General features: G+C 40.7%; 3 protein-coding genes across 5 annotated transcripts in view; 1 reads left to right on the plus strand and 2 right to left on the minus strand.

Moving 5' to 3' along the window:
- Window positions 1-1,032: 1,032 nt before the first annotated feature.
- Window positions 1,033-1,902, plus strand: LOC307271297 (lysophosphatidic acid receptor 6-like; the record flags this gene model as incomplete). Its single annotated transcript, XM_080053706.1, has 1 exon — window positions 1,033-1,902. One exon carries the CDS (start codon window positions 1,033-1,035, stop codon window positions 1,900-1,902), a length of 870 nt encoding a protein of 289 aa, XP_079909832.1.
- Window positions 1,903-4,938: 3,036 nt separating this feature from the next.
- On the minus strand, window positions 4,939-10,304 carry LOC307248555 (integral membrane protein 2C-like). Its single transcript, XM_080024969.1, has 6 exons — window positions 10,043-10,304; window positions 8,276-8,419; window positions 7,822-8,010; window positions 7,179-7,289; window positions 6,583-6,733; window positions 4,939-6,048 (listed from the first exon to the last, which is right to left on the minus strand). The coding sequence occupies exons 1-6, from the start codon at window positions 10,133-10,135 to the stop codon at window positions 5,957-5,959; spliced, it is 780 nt and encodes a 259-aa protein (XP_079881095.1). The 5' UTR covers window positions 10,136-10,304; the 3' UTR covers window positions 4,939-5,956.
- Window positions 10,305-13,305: 3,001 nt separating this feature from the next.
- The window catches only part of cab39 (calcium binding protein 39), a 10,044-nt gene continuing 4,414 nt past the window's right edge, over window positions 13,306-18,935 (minus strand). For all 3 annotated transcript variants that reach the window (XM_080025216.1, XM_080025214.1, XM_080025215.1), the window contains exons 4-9: window positions 17,318-17,436; window positions 15,899-16,067; window positions 15,306-15,365; window positions 14,763-14,828; window positions 14,014-14,157; window positions 13,306-13,918 (exon numbers count right to left, since the gene is read on the minus strand). In XM_080025216.1, the coding sequence (XP_079881342.1) occupies window positions 13,730-13,918; window positions 14,014-14,157; window positions 14,763-14,828; window positions 15,306-15,365; window positions 15,899-16,067; window positions 17,318-17,436 (747 nt within the window). In that variant the 3' untranslated portion in view covers window positions 13,306-13,729. The remainder of the gene's footprint in view (window positions 13,919-14,013; window positions 14,158-14,762; window positions 14,829-15,305; window positions 15,366-15,898; window positions 16,068-17,317; window positions 17,437-18,935) is intronic.

An 18,935-nucleotide genomic window follows, 5' to 3' on the forward strand; every position in this document is an offset into this window, starting at 1 on the left:
GTTTTGCAGGTGATGTGAACTGTTCAGCTCCAGTGATGCACACTGTGGTTAGAGGGTGCTATGTGGTTTCAGTTGTGCCCACTGCTGTTTAGCAATCGAAAAGAAAGAACTGTAGGATAACAACTATATAAAGTCAGACATTCTCCACATAATACTTAGTATTATATTATGGGCATTTCAATAAATATGAGCTGTGAGATGACATTTAAACCCACATCCTAACGTCATTTCCCATTCAGATAATGTGACCTAAAAAAAAATCTAAAACCAATGTCATTTGTTAATGTGTTCACCGTGGGATCTGTTCATGTTGAAGCAGCTGCAACTGCCGGTAAGTCAAGTCAATTGTTGGTAGCAGTCAAGTAATTATAGCCAGTCAGGATAACTTTTATTGTAAAAATAGGATTAAGTATAGGGTTTGTGTTTTTGTGTTGTGACGATGGGATCATTTGAAACAATACCAGAACAAGCAGCACATTAAAATTGTCATTAAAAGTCCTGAATGGAATAATATTATACTAATTTTACTTATAATCTAAAATAAAAAAAACAGTACAACTCTTCTTTTTGCTGTATACTTTGTAAATCTACCGATATCAACCCAAAGTTTTTGTGAGAACAAAAAAAAAACAGATTTGCATCAAACTCACCCTGTCACTATAAAGTGTTACATGAATGCCCATTTAGGCTTCACTGTATAGTAACACTGCATCAATAATTCACTTATCAACCATAGATGCAAACAATGTCTGAACATCCTATGTCACATAACTTTAAAAATGCGTGTTATTTAGGATCTAACAACATATGCCATTTGAAAATGTTAAAGCTAATAGTATAAAGTCATTAAGGTAAGGTCACAGTTCTTGAGTTGAGTCACTGAAGTCGCATGTACGTCCTGTTTGCTCTGAACCCAATCTGATCTAACCTCACTTCCCACTGAACGGAACAGAGGAGGCAACTATAGTGTTTCCTGTGTTGCAATATTCAATAAAGCACACTGAAACACTGCTTTTCTCATCAGGTATGAACATGAACAACACTGTGGAATATGTCCCCGAGCCGAAGCTGGCTTACGCGCTGGTCTTTGGCTTCATCATGGCTCTGGGTCTGCTTCTCAATGCCATGTCTCTGTGGACCTTCCTGAGACACCACAGCCTCAAATCCCCCAGCACCGTCTTCATGGTCAACCTGGTCATCTCAGACCTGCTGTTTGTCTTCTCCTTGCCCATGAGGGTCTACTTTTACGCCACGGGCACCTGGCCTCTTGGACCTTTTGCGTGCGTCTGCACTGAAATGCTCTTTCGCAACAACATCCGCTCCAGCTCCATCTTCATCACCTTCATCTGCGTGGACCGGCTGCTGGCTGTGGTCTATCCTCTGAGGTCACGCCATCTCCGAACCTCTTCCAACGCCTCCAAAGCCGCCGCGCTCGTTTGGCTGTTTGTGTTGGCGGTGAACGTCCCAGAGAGTGTGAACATGACAAGATTTTTAAACAACTACAATATATCTTCCTGTTTTGTGTTCAGTCGATATCAGGCTACGTATCCGTATAGATCAGCAAATACAATTTTCCAGTTTGTGCTAGTGTTAATCATGCTGGCAGTCAATGTTGTGAGCACGGCTCTGGTGTCATGGTCTCTACACAAATATCTGAATGACTCTGCCAGGGTCAACAACACGGTGAATGTCATGCTGATTTTTGTCATGAGCTTGGTTATGTTCATCATATGTTTCTTGCCTGTGTCCGTCGCTGTATTGAAAGGTTGGAGACATGCGATGATGCCTTCAATATGTCTGGCTAGTGTGAACTGCTGTCTGGATCCTCTGTTGTACTACTTTTCTCTGGATGCCTTCTGGAAGAAAAAAGAGGACGCGGACCTTGCAAGATCCGCGTCGTAGTCAATGGGAATAATATTTTCAAAACATGGCATCAGATTTCCTGTGGCTACTTTCTCTTTTTCCTATGTTTTAAGCAAACAAGCTTGAGTTTTGGATGCTCATCTATTAGCATATTTGGGTATGGGGACTTCCCTTGTATATTGCAGCCTCTCCCCTGATGACCCCCTAAAGAGCGCTTCTCCACAAACATCTCCAGGTGCGATTCAATACCCACCTGTCCACATCGCGATGGGTTGTGCAGAGAGACTTTGGGATTGTCAAGACCAGGTGGAGGGCGATCTTTCTGAAGGCACTTTAGGGGGACAACCTCTTTGTCCCAGAGCTCATCGCCGGTTGCAGCAATAGTGAAATGCTGGAGCCAGAAGCTGTGTTGAGGAAGGAGCAGAGGACCACAGCGGAGAGCCAGCCACTCCAGATGCTGTCTAGGGAGCAGAGGACAGACAGAGGATAGCCATGTGCTATGCCCCATGGCATGTTGGTGCATTGTTTTTTTGTAAAGGTAGGGGTAGCATGTATATTTGCAACATGTTCAGATTCTTTGGAATAATTTTTGTTTGAGGTTTGTGAAAATAAATATTTCTTCAAATGTAGCCAGTTTTCTCACCTTATATTCCAATGACATTATGAACTAGAAAACCTTGGTGTTTTCTTATATATCTGTACAACGCTGCCATGAAAAACCCTTGTTAAAAAATTAGCTTTAACATATATTTACCTTGTGCGTGACCATTTCTTGGTAAACCTGTAACAAAACATTTTTTACAGGTAAACATAGCCATGCTAGCTGTATTTTTCAGTTTCCAGTCTTAGTGCTATGCTAAGCTAAGCTTTCTCGAGACTGGTAAAGGCCTACATTTTCTACTTAAATAATCAGAGCTACAGTAAATTCGGAAGACTGAAAGATTTGTGTTTCATGTTTAACATTAAAGCTGTTTTTCGAGCACTTCAAAACAAGATATATAGGCTACTGTAGGCATGTAGACTATATCAAAGCTGTTACCATAGGCAGAACTCTTTTCTTATCATATCTTTTGCTGGTTTATGTCATAACACTGTTTGTCTCTTGTGTGTTCTGTGTGGTGATAATCCTTTGATATGAGTCAGGCTTTTGTCTTCTTTGAGAATGTCTCAGTCACGGAGCCAGCAGCTCTCCAGTCCTAAGCCTTGACAGATGGGAGGATGCTGGTAAGCCCATACAGCAGACTGTAGGGATCTACATGACCTCATCGGAAGATTTTAAATGATCCAAAAGTAATTGCTGCCAATGTAATTACCTATTAAGGATTGTCAGAGTAGCCTATACTAAATATCATCTCTAATTTGCTTTATATTATTATGATATTACTTTACACCCTGTCAAATAAGGCCAGTGATGGAACACGATGTGCAGTTACTTTTTAAAAAGCTGTTTAATGGGACGCCCTTAGCTCAGTTGGTAGGGCGTTCCCCCCGGGCTGGGCCCAGCAGCAGACCCGGGTTCGATTCCCGCCCGCGGTCATTCTCTGCATGTCACTCCCCTCTCTGCCCCATTTCACCTCTGAATCTCTGCACTATCAATAAAGCATAAAAATTCCCAAAACATATCTTTAAAAAAATAAATAAAGCTGTTTAACATCCTACCACATAGCTTTCAAGAGAGGAAGTCTACAAAATAATTACCAGAACATTCTCACTTGCTCTGCTGTCGCTGTAGCAGATGGATGTGATGTAAGAACCTAATAAGGATGATGACATTTGATAACAAGTACAAACTAGCTCCTTGATGCAATATCCAATGGAAACCATTTCACAGCTCAACAAACCTATGAACCTATCATCTACATCGAAAAAATAGCAAATTATTGAAAAGAGAAGTCAGAGTGAACATAGAAGAAGCACTTTATGATTCTCTCTTGGGGAAATTAAGTTGTGACACTCTCTTGGTCCATTTGTGGGAACAGAATATGAGCACAAGCTGTGAAAATACATCTAAATATTGAATTCATGGTTGATATAGCTTGTGTTAGCCCAACACCACACACTCTAGTGTACTGTATGTATAAAGAAACTCCATTCTTCGATGATGATGATTGTTGAGAAGAGCAATTAAGAACCTCAGAAAAATAGCAGGTCGATGTTTATGTTGAGCTTAATCTATTATTTCATTTTGAATATATTTTGAAGATCCGACTGGGATGTGGTTCTGAGTCAGTGTGTGACTGTAAGGAAGGATATCTCAAAGCATGGACAATGAAAACCATCTACAGGCTTAGAAAATGATTGGAGGTCAATAAAAAAAATACTGCATGTGTTTTTGTGTGTCATTTTGGTCAAGAGACATTAAAGGTGCTACAAGGAACTTGTATTTTCCTCTGATGATCATAAATTACATGTAACTGCAAACGAGACCATCAGTGCAAAGAACACTATTTCGATATATTTTTTCTTAATGCCTTTGTCATGGGTACGCTCATCCTCGAACTACAGCTGGTATAGTGTAACCACTTCCAGTTTTGTCCAAAGGGGGTGCAATACAAACTGAAAGTTCTTCGGAGCACCTTCAAATAAAATGCTTGGTTATGTTAGGCATAGCTGACTATTAACAAAGGCAGAGAGGAGTAAGGTTTTTGGATATAATAATACATTTACTAATAGTATGAAAGTATATTTAAGTTGAGTGTGAAAAAGCTTTTTACATAAACCTCAAGTTTAGATTTGTATTCAAATTCAATTAATTGTGGTATAATAATTGTAATGTAATGTTTTCTCAAGTTCATTTTGTGAAACATACTCCAAATGTCCATTGTATTTTCATATGTTTGACTTTAACTACATATAAATTAACCATACATAGATTTTTTTTTTAAAAACAACATCTGCTGATGCTTCCTTGTGAAGAGAACAAAGAATATGCATGTATAGTGCATCTCAAACATCCTGGCTGCAGCAGAATTACAGTATGTTGCTGGATCATTTTGACTAAAGATTGGGATACACAGTTATTTTCACTACTTTATTCACAGACAGATGTCATTGTCAGACAAAATATACAGATCAAAATTGGGTTTGTTTAATTAACACACCATATAGTATGCTCCCTTTCAGTAGTATTGACTTTAGTCCAGTCTCTGACTCTGGTCTAAGGCTCTTAACGTAGTTTTACAAAACATTCTAACAATGCTGCTTTTCTCTTACAGATTACACATGCAAGGGAAAATAAGGACAATGTATTAAGCATGAATGAAGAGGGTGCCAAAAAATAACTAAAAAAACACTATGACAATATAAAAGAAAAGCGGATGACAAATGAGTGCATCCATAATAAGTCTTTGACATTTTTCGGGGAATATTGTAAAATAGTGAATGCAGTCTAAAGCCCAGTGCAACCTTCTCTAACTTCTGGCAGGAAAGCAAAAGCAGAACAGGGGATGCAACAGGCAAGCAAGAGGATAGTGATGCAAGCAAGCAACTAGTCAACAGCAGTTACATGTTAACATAACAGTGAACATGAGGAAAACAATGTATCATTGTAATCTATGGTTGACGTTTGCTCAGGGAAGCAGGGCTTCATGCTTTGTACAGATGACTGCGTCAGTAGAACAACTCAGAGATACAGTACAAAGTAATCTCCAGGGCAGGAGGGAAAAAAATAAAAGCAGTCACCTTGACAACACATGGAGACAGTCATCTCCCCCAACGACAGTAACCGCCATACAAATCCCCAAGAGGAAGTGGAAAGGTCTAGTAAGTCATTATTAGCTAAAGCACTTTGCTACGAGGAAAATCCTGTGATAATACCAACAGCTTAGTATTGCATCACACGGCAGGGTGAATATTGCCTAAGAGAATTATAAACAACAACAAAAAACAACAACCAATAAAACGAACAACAGGCAGGTGGTGAAATAAGACAAATCTTCTTTTACAAAAGGACATCAAAGCAAAACTACAAGTAAAGTGCAACTCAGACATGATCAGATCCACAGGAGGATGCTACAGTGGCTGGGGTGGTGACTGGAGATGTGCCTTTGGGTGGGTGGGTTGGATGGTGGGGTGACACGCACGGCCGTCGTGTTCACGCTTCGTCACAGATAACCGTCTCCACCACGAATGTGTTCTCAAAGTGACGGATGATGTGGCAGTCCTTGGCCTCGCGCTTGTTGATGCCTGTGTTGAGGGAAACGGGGCGCACAGACACAGACAGGGGGATCAGTGATGATGGGACGGTGTTCCCGGTGCGTGCCCAAGATCTCGCCACAACAATTTACGACAATGAAGCTCCTTCCACATCAAAGGTAACCTATTATTCATAACGCATTTTTCCATGGTTTTTCTAGATTAATATGGGTCCCCGGTGTGACTACAGACTCCCAAAGTATGAGAAAAAACAAGCCTTTCTCTTTGTCTTCACCTCCCTAAAAACCTGTTTTCAAAAGCCCCAGACAGATTTATATCCCCTTATGACATCATAAGGGAAGAAGCAAAGTCATGTCTCCCCCCTCCATTCCCAACCTAACTTAGCACCACCTCCACCTTCAGACATTAGTAGAAACCCAAATTACAAGTTTAAACCTGAAAATGAGTATAATATACAGTATGCCCTTTTTATAGAAAACACATGTGCCATTTTGCCATAATACCATGTGACTAACAAGCTTCTTTAAATAACCTCTATTGATCCCTCCATTAACCCAGACTTACGCCTGCGTGTGACGCGGCGGTTGAGGCGGTACGTGTCCTTCCCGTTACACAGGCGGTAGATGAAGGGTCCCAGCTGACGCATGTTGTGCACTTTACCGGTCACCACCATCTCCTCATGGATGATGTAGGTCTGAGGCAAGTATGTTCCCTTCTGCAAGAGACAGAGGGACAGTAACAACAAGCTCACTGGGATAATGTACCCCAACAGAAACACTAAAGTGCTGAATAGTCGAAAACAAGTCTGCACACACGGACGTGTCCACTTAATAGCTTGACAGAGTTGACCTTTGCCAGAGCGAAGAGCTGGAGAGTCTAAATGGGGCAACGTATTAGCCGTGTAACTCGCTAACTAACAGCTAGCAATATATCTTCCACTTTAATAACACTGTATTTAATTAAATAATATACGAGACTGAGAACAAGATGCAAGGAAAAAAGAGAGGAGCTTAAAAGACGTTGTGGCTGGTAGTGTTAAAGCTGTGGTAAAGGCAAATGGGAACAGCATAGTATTATGAGTAATGCAATGCCCTTGACACAATTAAAGATAAAGCAATGTGTATGGAGACATAAGGTGGTCTCAGAGTGTTATGTTTTACCTTCACGTTGATGAGAAGCTCCCAGAGGTTGCGCGGAGGCATCACGATGGTGGTGTTGAGCTCAATGACGTAGCACTTGTCCAGAGCGATGTCATGGTATGCAGTCAGGCCCTGGGAAATAAAGTTATAAAAATAAGTTTAGGAAAGAAAAACTAATTTAATTCTTGTTACCTGATAGCAGTGTCTCCTCATCAAATTGAATTCATTTTAGCCATGTCCAGTCTGATGATAAGTTCACCATTTTTGGTCCAAATTTTGAATGAATTTCAAATCATATTGTGTACAGACTTTCATGTTCCCCAGATGGTGAATGCTACTGACTTTGGTTAGCATCTGTCTTATCATCTAGTGCCATTATAAGCTCATAATGTCAATTCTGATAGTTTGGTTTATGACCAAATACCTGAAAAGCAAATGACTTTCCTGAATAATGCGAATGAGCAAAAAAGCAAACATGATGGTGAACATGGAAACCATTATGCCTATTTAGCATTAGCTTAGCGTTAGCGCTGATAACATATATATATACGTATATAACATATATATATTTTCATTTTCTTCAAATTTGTTTGAAGTGGGGCTATTTTGAAAAAAAAAGAAGCATTGATTGAACTGTGGACTGCATTGTGTGTTTTGTCCTCACTCTGTGGAAGTCGTGGATGATATCAGCCGGGTCGCTGCCTCCAAAGTGAGGCACGGGCACTGTGATCTTCTCATAGTTGTCGGCCAGGTAGATGCCCACGTTCTCCTCCAGCTCCTGACGGCCACGCAGAGGGGCGTACATGGAGTCTTCATACAGCACCCTGCAGTGGAACAGGTTCTCCTCTGGCATCTGCACACACACAGACACACAGAAACAGACACACACACACACACACACACACACACACACACACACACACACACACACACACACACACACACAGGTCAACACACAACACTAGGAAATAATTCTGTAGCAAGACTATCATCCTTATACCGGAGGAATTTGAACAACAACTAATGAGCTTTTTTTGTCGATCAGTACAGTGTTTGATGCAAAGACAAATGTGAGTCACATACTGTACAGCACACGGTGCAGCACACTCAGGTCTTACATGAGGTATGAAGTAGTAGCGGTAGACATAAATAGAGGCGAGCACCAAACCGGCCATGAAGACAACCAGGCCAAACGTCAGGCAGCACAGGCCGTTGAGTGGAGACTTTTTGGGCCGAAGTGGCAGGACCAGCTCATCCTCATCCTGGAAAACACACACACACACACACACACATACACAAGTATATATTAATACTTAAAATTGGCACAGAAAAACATTTCAATCCAGCTTTGAGCTTACTCATCTTATCTTAACTGTGATGAGCAGCTAAAAATGACCCACATATAACTAAATGCTAAAATAGCAGCAGGCATCAACGGCAACGTTGGATTTGAGGCAGGAATGTGCAGCAATGAAAACTTGACTGAGATTGGTGAGTAATTCTTCTCAGACGCCTCCAGTCTCGCAGCCCATCTGCCAGAGCCACGCGCTCCAACCTGTGCTGGCAGGGTGGCACTACACACAGATAGTAGCCGCTCACTGCTGTGCGCTTCCATTTACAAAAATAATGACTAAGAGAGAAAGCGTCTCGCTGCCCACTGCAGCTGTACTGCCGAGCCGTAGTGGCAGGTTATTTTTTTCTGGAAAATTGGCTTAGTACAGAATCAGAGATGGTTGCTATTCTTAGCTGCAAACAGGAGAGAGAAAAGGAAGGGAAACGTGGGGCTGTAAGACATTTGATGACAGTCCTTTGTGAAAAGAAGGAGAGGACAAAAAAAACGTAAAAGCAGTGCTTTCTGGTTTCCCAATGTCTGCGACATGTGTGGTACATTGTTGTACCTAGTTTCTATCCTGCACACTAATTTTCATTCTGCAATGTTCATTGGATTGTTCTCTGTGGAAGCATTTGGAGACAGAGGGTGTGTAAGGACAAGGCGCCGCCCGTGTATGTGCGAACACACACACTTCTGTGAGACTTTGTGTTCTCTCAACCCCGCTGAGAGAGACAGAGGCTCTTTCACACACCATGAGGCCTGTCTGTCTGTCTCCTCTTCAACACATTCACATGAAAAGAAATATCAAAGTCTCACACGCAGCACTATACACTCTGTGCTTTTTTTCTTTTTTGAAATGCCTTCCTGACGTCCTATCTATATTCCATTATGGCTCGTCATCTCCTGGACTCAGTCATGTATCTTTGATATGGGTTGACTGGAGGCCATGCTGGGGTGCTGCCAAGGTAAAGTTGAGGACTCCACTGATCTGTCTCCTTCAAAGCTGTGAATAACAATCGTGCATGCTGCACTGCAATCCACAGAATCCATCTGCCATGGTCAGACCATTTGAGCCAAAAGTCATGCATTTCTTGCATTTTATATTTTATTTAATAAGGCAGGGCAGCTGTTTGTTTGAATCTACAGTGAAGGAAGCAGTCGTCAGAGGCCATGCCATTCATAAAGCAGAACCCAACATGAAGCCTTTTCATTTTAATATTGCTGTTTGCTTGTAATCCTTTAGTCTACACAGTCCCGAAGCCGAATAAAAAGCATGCATTATTAGAACATTACAATAACTTGCACCAAGGCTGCGAAAGGCACACTACTGGCGCAGAGGTAACCGTCACAGTAATGGCAATGTTTTGTTTGCAACCGAATGGCGATGGATGCTGTGAAAGATGCCCCCAGCTGTTGATGGCTGTGCAGGTGCAGGATGCCCTGCAGAGCGGCCACGCAGGAGAGCATCACGTTACATAAGGATCATATGGAGTGAGACAATGACGAGCCTTATCAGAAGGTGAAATAACATTAGCAGAGCCGCGATACTCACCAGCGGATGGGGAATGAGAATTTCGGTCTTGTCGCCATCATTCTCCTTCTCCACTTTCTGTCCCGCGACAGTCTGGAAACTGATCTTCACCATGGCTAGCTGTCACTGTCTGTCTGTCAGTGTGTGTGTGTGTCTGCTGCAGTTTCCCTTGTATTGCTCTTACTCTGCGTTAACGATAACTGGTCACTTCCCTTCAACTAATCACCGTCACCTCGTATAGGCTGGCCGTCCTCTACTCACCGCTGGGCTGTTCCTCGATCTGTTTTTGTCCCTCTCCACCGGAAGTGTGCTGTTTTGTTTTTTTAGACGTTAAAGGATCAGTCCGCTCTTATTTCTGAGTACGCTATGCTGCTTTCTTTTCATCAGCGCAAGGAGACCAACTCCATTAAATGATAAAAGCACAATTGTATCAATCAGAATGACATGCACCTGATAAATACAAGTAAGCCTTATACGAAAACGTATTCTACTAATATAGCTAACTAAATCTGCGGTGTGTTATTGTGTAATGGTACAGATGTGGGTGTGTCAGTTCTCCTAACTGAATTAAAAATGGGAAAATTGGATCCCAGGAACACTGTTTGAGGTTAGAAATGGGCCATATTTTGTATAGCCATGTAAGTAACAATTTGACATTGAATGTGCAGAGAATTACTATCTTAATCTGCAGCTAAACTCATTGCTGGGTCTAACCAACACTTTCCTACTGTTAAGGTTCACTCCTACGGTTCTCATGTCAAAAACCCACTGCACAGTTGTCAAATAGGCCTAGCTGGTGAACATAATGAAGCGTTTAAAGCTAAAAAGTCATCAGTTATCAAACCTGAAATAAATTTAAAGTCATTACATTTTTTTTTAGACGTCAGTTAGACTGGGATTTTTTCGTTGTAATATAAAGCGGGCAGGTGGTTTGTTATGATTGCCATTGTATAAATAAATTGTATTCCTACTTGGTGAAACTAAGGTAGTGCAAATAAGTGGTGGGATATAATTAAGTATTTAGTACAGCTTCATTCCATTACTGTTACTTTAAAGTTGAAAATGTCTTCATCTCCAACTTGATGAGCTACATTTAATATTGGGTACCTACCCTGTGTTCCAATACTCCTACTTCCCTACAATTTAGTATGCCAGAAAAAGATTTAGGATGTCCTAATACATGCACGTCAATTGTAGTATGCTGAAAAAACATAAATGCCCCAGTAACTCCAATAGCATTTTGGAGTATTCATCTTTATTCTTGACATTTCTCAACCGTAAAACTATTCTGTACTTTGGTGTGTAGTGAAGTAAAAAGAAAAAGTATGTGATTTGGAACGCAGGGCATGTTTTAAAGACCACGATCTCATGAATGGCTTTATTAATAGTACGTATACTATATTTATCATACAATAAGACTAAGTGGATTAGTCTAGCTATTAATAAGAAACCCTATGCATGGCCAAGTTGTAAAACAAATCCCTTTTGTCTGGAATATTCTCTTATGTAAGAAAGCAATATGCTTACTGAGGGCTTTCATTTTTTATAAGAAAGTACAATTTGTTGAAAACACTTTTGTTCTGACTTTCTTTAAATCTGAACTCTTCCATCACTTCAATATACCAGGTTCATGTACACTATCCAATGGTAACACACATTTGAGTTATTTCCGTACACAAGAAAACAAATCACCACACTTGTATTTTTATCCCAAATGTTTTGTTTTTTTCTTTCTTTATTTCAGGGCCCAGGCCTTTGACACTTCTGAAAGCACTCACACGCTCAGTGCTGTAACTGGAGTCAGAGTCAGCACAGAGCCAAGAGTTCTATTTGACATTTCAATGTTGTTAAATACTTGGAAAAAAAAGAAACAATTCCAGTACAACGTCTTTAGTACAGCATCATGCACAGCCAGAGGCAGAACATGCGTGTTCAATGCGTATGGAGGAGCTGTGGGCTAATTGAAGCGTTGCTGTCTGCACTGAGATGGTTTCTAATTTGCCTGTTTGAATGCATATCTGTGTTATTACATAGGCCGAGTTATCCAAATCTGTGGTTTCATCACTTTTGCCCTGCATCACGAGGACCTTCCAACAAAGTGCCCAAAGTACTCTGCTACCCACAATGCTTTACGCCTGTAATTGTACTGGAATTATAAACCCTCTGAAGAGATGGGCTCAAACATTAGGAGCAGGGGGGAAAGTAAGAATGGCATGCCAGCCAAGTTTTGCCAGTGTTATGAGCTCACCCCCCTGAAGCACACACTCAATGCCCGGCCACACAAGCCAGTAGCAGAGTGCTGAGAATGAGGGGGAAAAAAACAAGTTAATGAAATGGAAGGGGGAGGAGGGGGAAATACCCACTACCCTTGTCTCCAGTTAGGTAATGTTGATCACTCAGCACCTCACCAAGTGCACAAACACACAGGCTTTAATGTTTCAGTTAATGCTCTCCCAATCCTCTCCTGCAGTCTGAGAGACACTCAAAATCTAGTTTGAGAATAAAAAGAGGATTAACAGACCCAGAGCTAATACCATGACATTCCTCTGCTGTACAAATTGTTAGTATCCTATAGGTTAGCTAAACTCTGAGCTGGCCCTTTAAGTTATGTACATAGAAACCCACCAGCAACCATTTTCAGCAGTAAAATGAAATGGAAAAAAGAACAATGTCACTTAACTTGTTTGTCGTTTCTTGTATGGTTTTTAAAAAGTAATTTGATTACAATTAACCAAAAACTTGATGTTTAAGGTAATATATATATAATATATATTCATATGTCAAGGTTAAACAAAAATCTACAAAAAAAAAAGAAAAAAAAAGAAAAGGCATATGTACATGTTCACCCTGTCCCAGAAAAACAAAGAAAGCCAACTCTTGGGCCTCACCAAATTCATACCATTACATTCCCTCCCTCCTTTCCTCATGTGCTTCAAGTGCTGTGTCGTAACAAAGCACACAGGAGGTAAATGCTTCTGTGTGGTGGCATCTGAGAACGTATTGGATGAAGGCCGATAGATATACGAAACCGGTTAGCGGTTGCTGCGATGCACGTGCATTTCAGAGTCTGTGGCACTGAGCATGGGAGCCAGACTGGGCAGGCCGTCGCAGAGCAGCCATGGATTTGTCACATTTCAAGGCATGCAACAAACACACCAATGTTCAACTTAGCTCGTACCATTTCCATCACAAAAGGTTTTAGCTGAGAATTTTGCAGACATGTGGGTATGCGTGTTTGTAATGTAATACATATATGCATGTAAACACGTGTGTACTTGTTCCTGTGTGTGTGTGTGTGTGTGTGTGTGTGTGTGTGTGTGTGTGTGTGTGTGTGTGTGTGTGTGTGTGTGTGTGTATGTATGTGTGTGAATGCGTGTGTGCGTCTATCAGGAAGTCTGCCTTGCTTTAAATGCACGGACATATTCTGTCGCTATGCTTGATGGACTGTTGTGTCATTATAATATACCTCAAATGACTCGATGTGCAAGAAAGCAGCAGCATCTATTATTTTCTCTTATTTCTTTTGAAGGAAAAAGACTGAAAAAAGAAAAAAAAAATGTGTAATGAAATGTTGACTGAGGAGCAGAAGGAGCTGGCGACTTCCCCATGGCTTGATATGGGTACGTTGGGTTTTCATTTGTTTCCTCCATTCTCTTTTGTTCAGAAAGCAGCACAGCAGCTGCTGATGGGTCCGTGAAGCAGATGTTGTCAGGCCTCCTGGGGGACGGGCCTCTTCAGGTCCCTGATCTGTTTGACCAGGTAAGTCTTTTCATCGTTGAACTGTTCGTCCTCCGTTCTGTCGTTCTGAAACTTGCTGAGGAACTCGATGAGTTTGGTCTGGTTCTTCAGCAGGATGTCCAGGATGGGCTGCGTCTTGTTGGGGTTGGCTACAAATACCTGGTAGCGGAGGAAGATGGCAAATCACGTTAAGACGTACGGATTGATTGCGCTGCGTTGAATGTTGATCTCGTCATTGACGTTTCCGTTCTTACCTTAAACACGTGGAACGCCTCAAACTGGATGTTGCGGCTCTTGTCCCGCAGGAGGTTCATCATTAGTTTGAGATTCTCTGGCCTGCTGATGTATTTTGTCATGATGGTGAAATTGTGCCGGTCAAGAAGCAGCTCCCCGAGCAACTGGATCATTTAAGAGTGAGAAACACAAATATATATTCGTTGGAATACACTTTTTTTTTAATTGACAGATAGTTGCAGATTGGCTAAATTGACATGCTGACTGCAAAAAGCATTAAGTCTGTCAATTGTTTTGCCCACATAAATGTTAAGCTTAATTAGTTTAAAAATGACTCCTATATGTACAAACATTACAAGTGTTAGTGAACCACAGACAGCATCGGAAATGTTTTATTAATTAACAACCTGAGAAAGATAGCAGGTTTCAATCTTAGGTGATAATTTTGTCAATGACGAGGTGGTTTGTGCACATTTGGATTACAGATTACAATTTTGCAGGTGCACAACATTTAAAGTATGCACTTAATGTAGTCAAGAACAAACATAAGGAAAGTGAAGAAAACATCAATCTAAAAAGGGGGATTTGAGGACATGTCAAACATACACAATGCACCCACCACTAGATGGCGGTATCAACAAGCTGATGGGCATGGAATGGTTTTTAGAGAAACACAACACCCTGAAGAGACCCCATCTTTAAATAGCTCTCTGAATAGAGTTGCACCATCACATGAGACCTGTTTACTGGCACGACCCCGGGGCCTTACCTTGAGGGACTGCCTTTTAGTCACGTAGTTCTCTGAGTGGAGTAACTTCTCATATTCACTAAAGAACTACAGACACAGATGAAGAAGAGAGAGAGAGAGAACAGACAGAAGAACAGAAGGAGTTGGGGGCGAGAGAGAGACAGAGAGTGTTGTTTTTCACAATCGCATCTTTTTCAAGTATCGAAACACAATGACAGGATAATGAGAGATTGTCTTCAGAGATTGACAGCTACTTTGTGTTCACGGCCTAGAAATGATGTCCCAAATGGCTGGTTTCATTATATGATGAAAGAGACTGTTTGTGTTGAAGTGCTTCAAAAGCTTTAGGTAAACAATCACCTCACCTAACCCTAACGTGTTTAAATTACACTTAAAGGCCTAAAGGCATTAAACCACTGATACACAAAGGGATAAAACCACAAAATAACCTATTTGTATTGTCACTTATTTTTAGCTGCCACAAAAATCATTACTGGCCAGACTGAGCGTACCAACCACTTTAAAGCCTTTTTTTATCTACAGACTAGGTCAGTGTGAACTTACTCTGTCATAATGTTGCTCCAGGAACTCGGCACTCAGTAGCTTGTGTCTTGTGAGGAGGTCCTGAAAATAGACAAAAAAGTCAGAGATAATGGGTTATTATGACTAAGCTTGTTCCTATCTGTCTCCTTTTTGGATGACTCTCTGAAGCACATGCAATAAATAAAACGTCAACTGAAAATCCCCAATCTAAGATTTGACTGAAAAACCGTTCGCGTTAGGGTGTGATTAGGGATATTTCTGGACATAATCATAATAAAAAAAAATGGAAAGACTGGTTTATCTGTTGCAATTACATAAGCACATTAATACTATTTTTGATTGAATAAAAATGGCTTTGTAATAAAAGAAATAAAAATTTTAATGCCAGGATTTTAACGTTACCAGTGGCATTCATTAAGCAGGGGTGTTAAAACTTTGTCCAAGTGGCACTACATTTACTTGAGCATTTGTGTCTGTGCTGAAGTCAATGGCTTACAGTCGATATTAGGCTTGTGAATTTTTTTTGAAGTCCCAAGGAGTGCCAGAAGTATTGGGATCATGACTCAAAACAACATTTGCTCAGCTCTGACGGCTGAACCAGTGAGCAGACCTACTTTGAAAGTGGCGAATGCGTCGGAGGCGATGTCGAATGTGGACATCTCCACGTATCTGAAGAAGTCATAAAACTGCTCTGCTGACAGTGTGATTTTGGCCAGCGGTTCATGTCTGATGCACTCCCTCAGCATGATGCCGCAGTTCAGGGCGATCTCTGGAGACTCATACCTGCACAGAACAGCAGCACAGGACAAGGACTTATCAAATAGATACGTACAACACACACATTGATTTGTTGATTAAAAGAGTTACACTGGCAAGGGGATGGTTAACTGAAAGAACAGGAAAAGGAGCTGCCAAATGTCCTGCTGTAGTCATGACATATGGCACTACACATACATGAAGCTAACTAATTACTTCATAATTACAGTATTTTTGTGGAAATACTTCAGACAATTTGTTGAATTTCTTAGAACTTGTTCTTTTCCGACACATGAAGTTGAAAAGGACTATGTATTCATTATACGCCTGTGTTCAGTGTGCCAATGCCATGTCTCTACATGTCAATATGTAGCCTCTCCAGACAGGTTTGACGATGTAGGAACAGTCAAGCAGTGAGACGGAAGGTCATATTCATAAGGTTATATAAAAGTAGACTATGCACATGAGTTGGTATAAAAAAAAACTTTGCATAAATGAGTATTTGCACATGGTGTAGGTTCTCTCTGAACACTGCTTCTTAAACTTGTAAATGTCATCCTATAGGATTAACTGAAACAAACACAAAGCATGATAGACAGCTGTTGTGTAACACCTGTGTCACCTGATGTGTCATAGTCAAGATGTGTCACAAGGTCATTCTCAATCAAACATATAACTGCATATGTATAGCTAGAAGAGCTGTGAAATCCAGCCCATGCATTGTTTTTGATCATTTAACTGAAGCATAGGTTCATAACTACATTTGTTTGTTGCATAGGTCGCATATGAATTAATAGTGTATTAGAGATTCCCCAAAAATTGTCAAAAAATCATAATGATAATAATAGATGTAGATTTTAAAACGACTTAATCCTTTTACTCATTTATATTGTCTTGGAAGTAAGAATATCTAATTGGGCATGGGCATGACACTCCAAATATTATAATCTTTATCAGTTGTTTCTGACTCATAGACTCTTGCTACAAGGTGAAGAAGAATACTGCAGGACAGGAACAGCTGATGCACCACTATCTAAACCTTATCTCACAGTATGCTAAACAAGCTTCTGCTTTACTGGCATACACATTTGAGTCAGAAAACAGGTGCTTTTTTACATTTCCTTTTTTATTTTAAGAAATGATCAGGGAAATTGCTGGATCTTTTAAAAAATGTGTTCATGTGTCAACAATATTAATCGATAAATAAAAATCTAAAAGATCAATGTGTGTGTGTGTGTGTGTGTGTGTGTGTGTGTGTGCGTGCGTGTGTTCCTTACCCTTTAAGCAACATAAAGAGAATATTCTGCTGGGTGCACAGGTATTCCACTGTGGGCGTCCGGGTGCCAATCTGACGCCTCAGGATGTTGTTGAAGATCTGAGCCACATCTTTCTTTCCCTGGAGGAGACAGAGCAAGCAAAAATGAAGGCATGATACAGCAGAAGCTAATGTATTCAATAGAATGGAGAAGACAATACACAAAAATATGTCACAACACACTTCCAGACCGACAAAAATGCAAGCCAAAATGCAGCTATGAACTAGCCTGGCATTCCCAGACCTGCCACTAGGCGCTGGCAAATTAAATTTGCTGCGCGTGTTGGTCTGGACACGCTCCGTTGAAGCTTTATCAAGAAAACCAGAAATCTGGCTATGGTTTCAATTGGTTCCATCTAATATGGGCGCGCCAGAGCACTTTACTCTGGGGAGGACGTAACCGGATGACGACAGTGACGTGCATGCGACGTCGAAACCGTGATAGTAAACATCAAAGATGGCTACGGATATGTTGTGTGAGTTTGAGACTGCTTTGGCCTCGACCCTTAACGATTTGGAAGACGGCACTCAAATCTTTCATTAGCAAGTAAGTGGAATGTTCTGTTTTGCCGACCGACAACGGCAAACGTTTAATTTAACAGTTTAACAGCTGTTCGCTAAACGAAAGGGGCTTACGTCACCTTGTGCATCGCTCTGATTGGTTGTAGTGCTATCCAACTGCGTGCAGTTGCATTTGAAATGCACGAGTAGGATCCGCCCCTTGAGTTGGAAATTACTATTGATCGTGGCCAGACCCTCTATCGTTCAAGATATCAGGGTCTGGATTTCCAGGCTAGCTATGAACACGATAGTATGCTGCTTTCTTTAGTTTTTTTTTAAATAATTTTGAAACGTTAGTCAAAACTATTAAATAAATATCTCTGAAACATTATATGAATGTATTTATATTCTGTTCCAATTAAACTTGGTTTTCATTTGAGGCGTTTCAGCATTCAGAAAGGTAAAATAGATGTCAGATTACATGAAGGATATTAACCCATTGATGACTATGGCAATCTAGGATGCATGTCCTTAATGCCTGAGGGTTTTCTGAAAAAATAGTACGAATTGTCAAGTCTACCAAAACCTTAATATCTAAGCCTGTGTAGCACATAGAGACATGAAATAAAATACATTTAAAAGTTAAGGTTCACAGGTTTTAGTTAACATGCTCCCTTAGCGCTGACAAACCAACAAATATTTCTAAAAATCGTCAAAATTAGATGAATTAGAAAATTATTAAATATTGTTAATAAATAGATGCAATGTGTTGTGTGATTTTCGTCAGTAGTCTATAGTAGACCTTGATTCTGCGCACCAAACGCCACTAACTGTTCTGTCGCCGACATAGCTGGCGTATTTTTTTATTATTTTGTTTGATTTTTTGATTTTTTTGATTGACATGATTTTCGGCAAACCACACAACTTTTGGGAGGTCACGTGGTCTTAAAAAAATCAACAAAACCCACCTCATGTGTATTTGAACCAATGACAGTGCATTCTATGCTGGGAATGCCATGAAAATTAGATAAAGTAATAATGCTGCGCGACGCAGCATCAGGCAGGAGAGCCAATGTGGC

Source organism: Ammodytes marinus (assembly GCF_949987685.1).
Source record: "Ammodytes marinus genome assembly, chromosome: 3".
Classification (NCBI taxonomy): Eukaryota; Metazoa; Chordata; class Actinopteri; order Uranoscopiformes; family Ammodytidae; genus Ammodytes; species Ammodytes marinus.

What these genes read in the sequence shown, in the direction of transcription:
- LOC307248555 (XM_080024969.1), bottom strand. Translation starts at nt 10,135, where the DNA reads ATGGTGAAGATCAGTTTCCAGACTGTCGCGGGACAGAAAGTGGAGAAG. An exon ending in AGCTTCTCATCAACGTGAAG is followed by an intron (nt 6,734 to 7,178) that starts GTAAAACATAAC and finishes TGTCTCTTGCAG; the next exon opens with AAGGGAACATACTTGCCTCA. An exon ending in CCGCCGCGTCACACGCAGGC is followed by an intron (nt 6,049 to 6,582) that starts GTAAGTCTGGGT and finishes CCCTCAACACAG; the next exon opens with GCATCAACAAGCGCGAGGCC.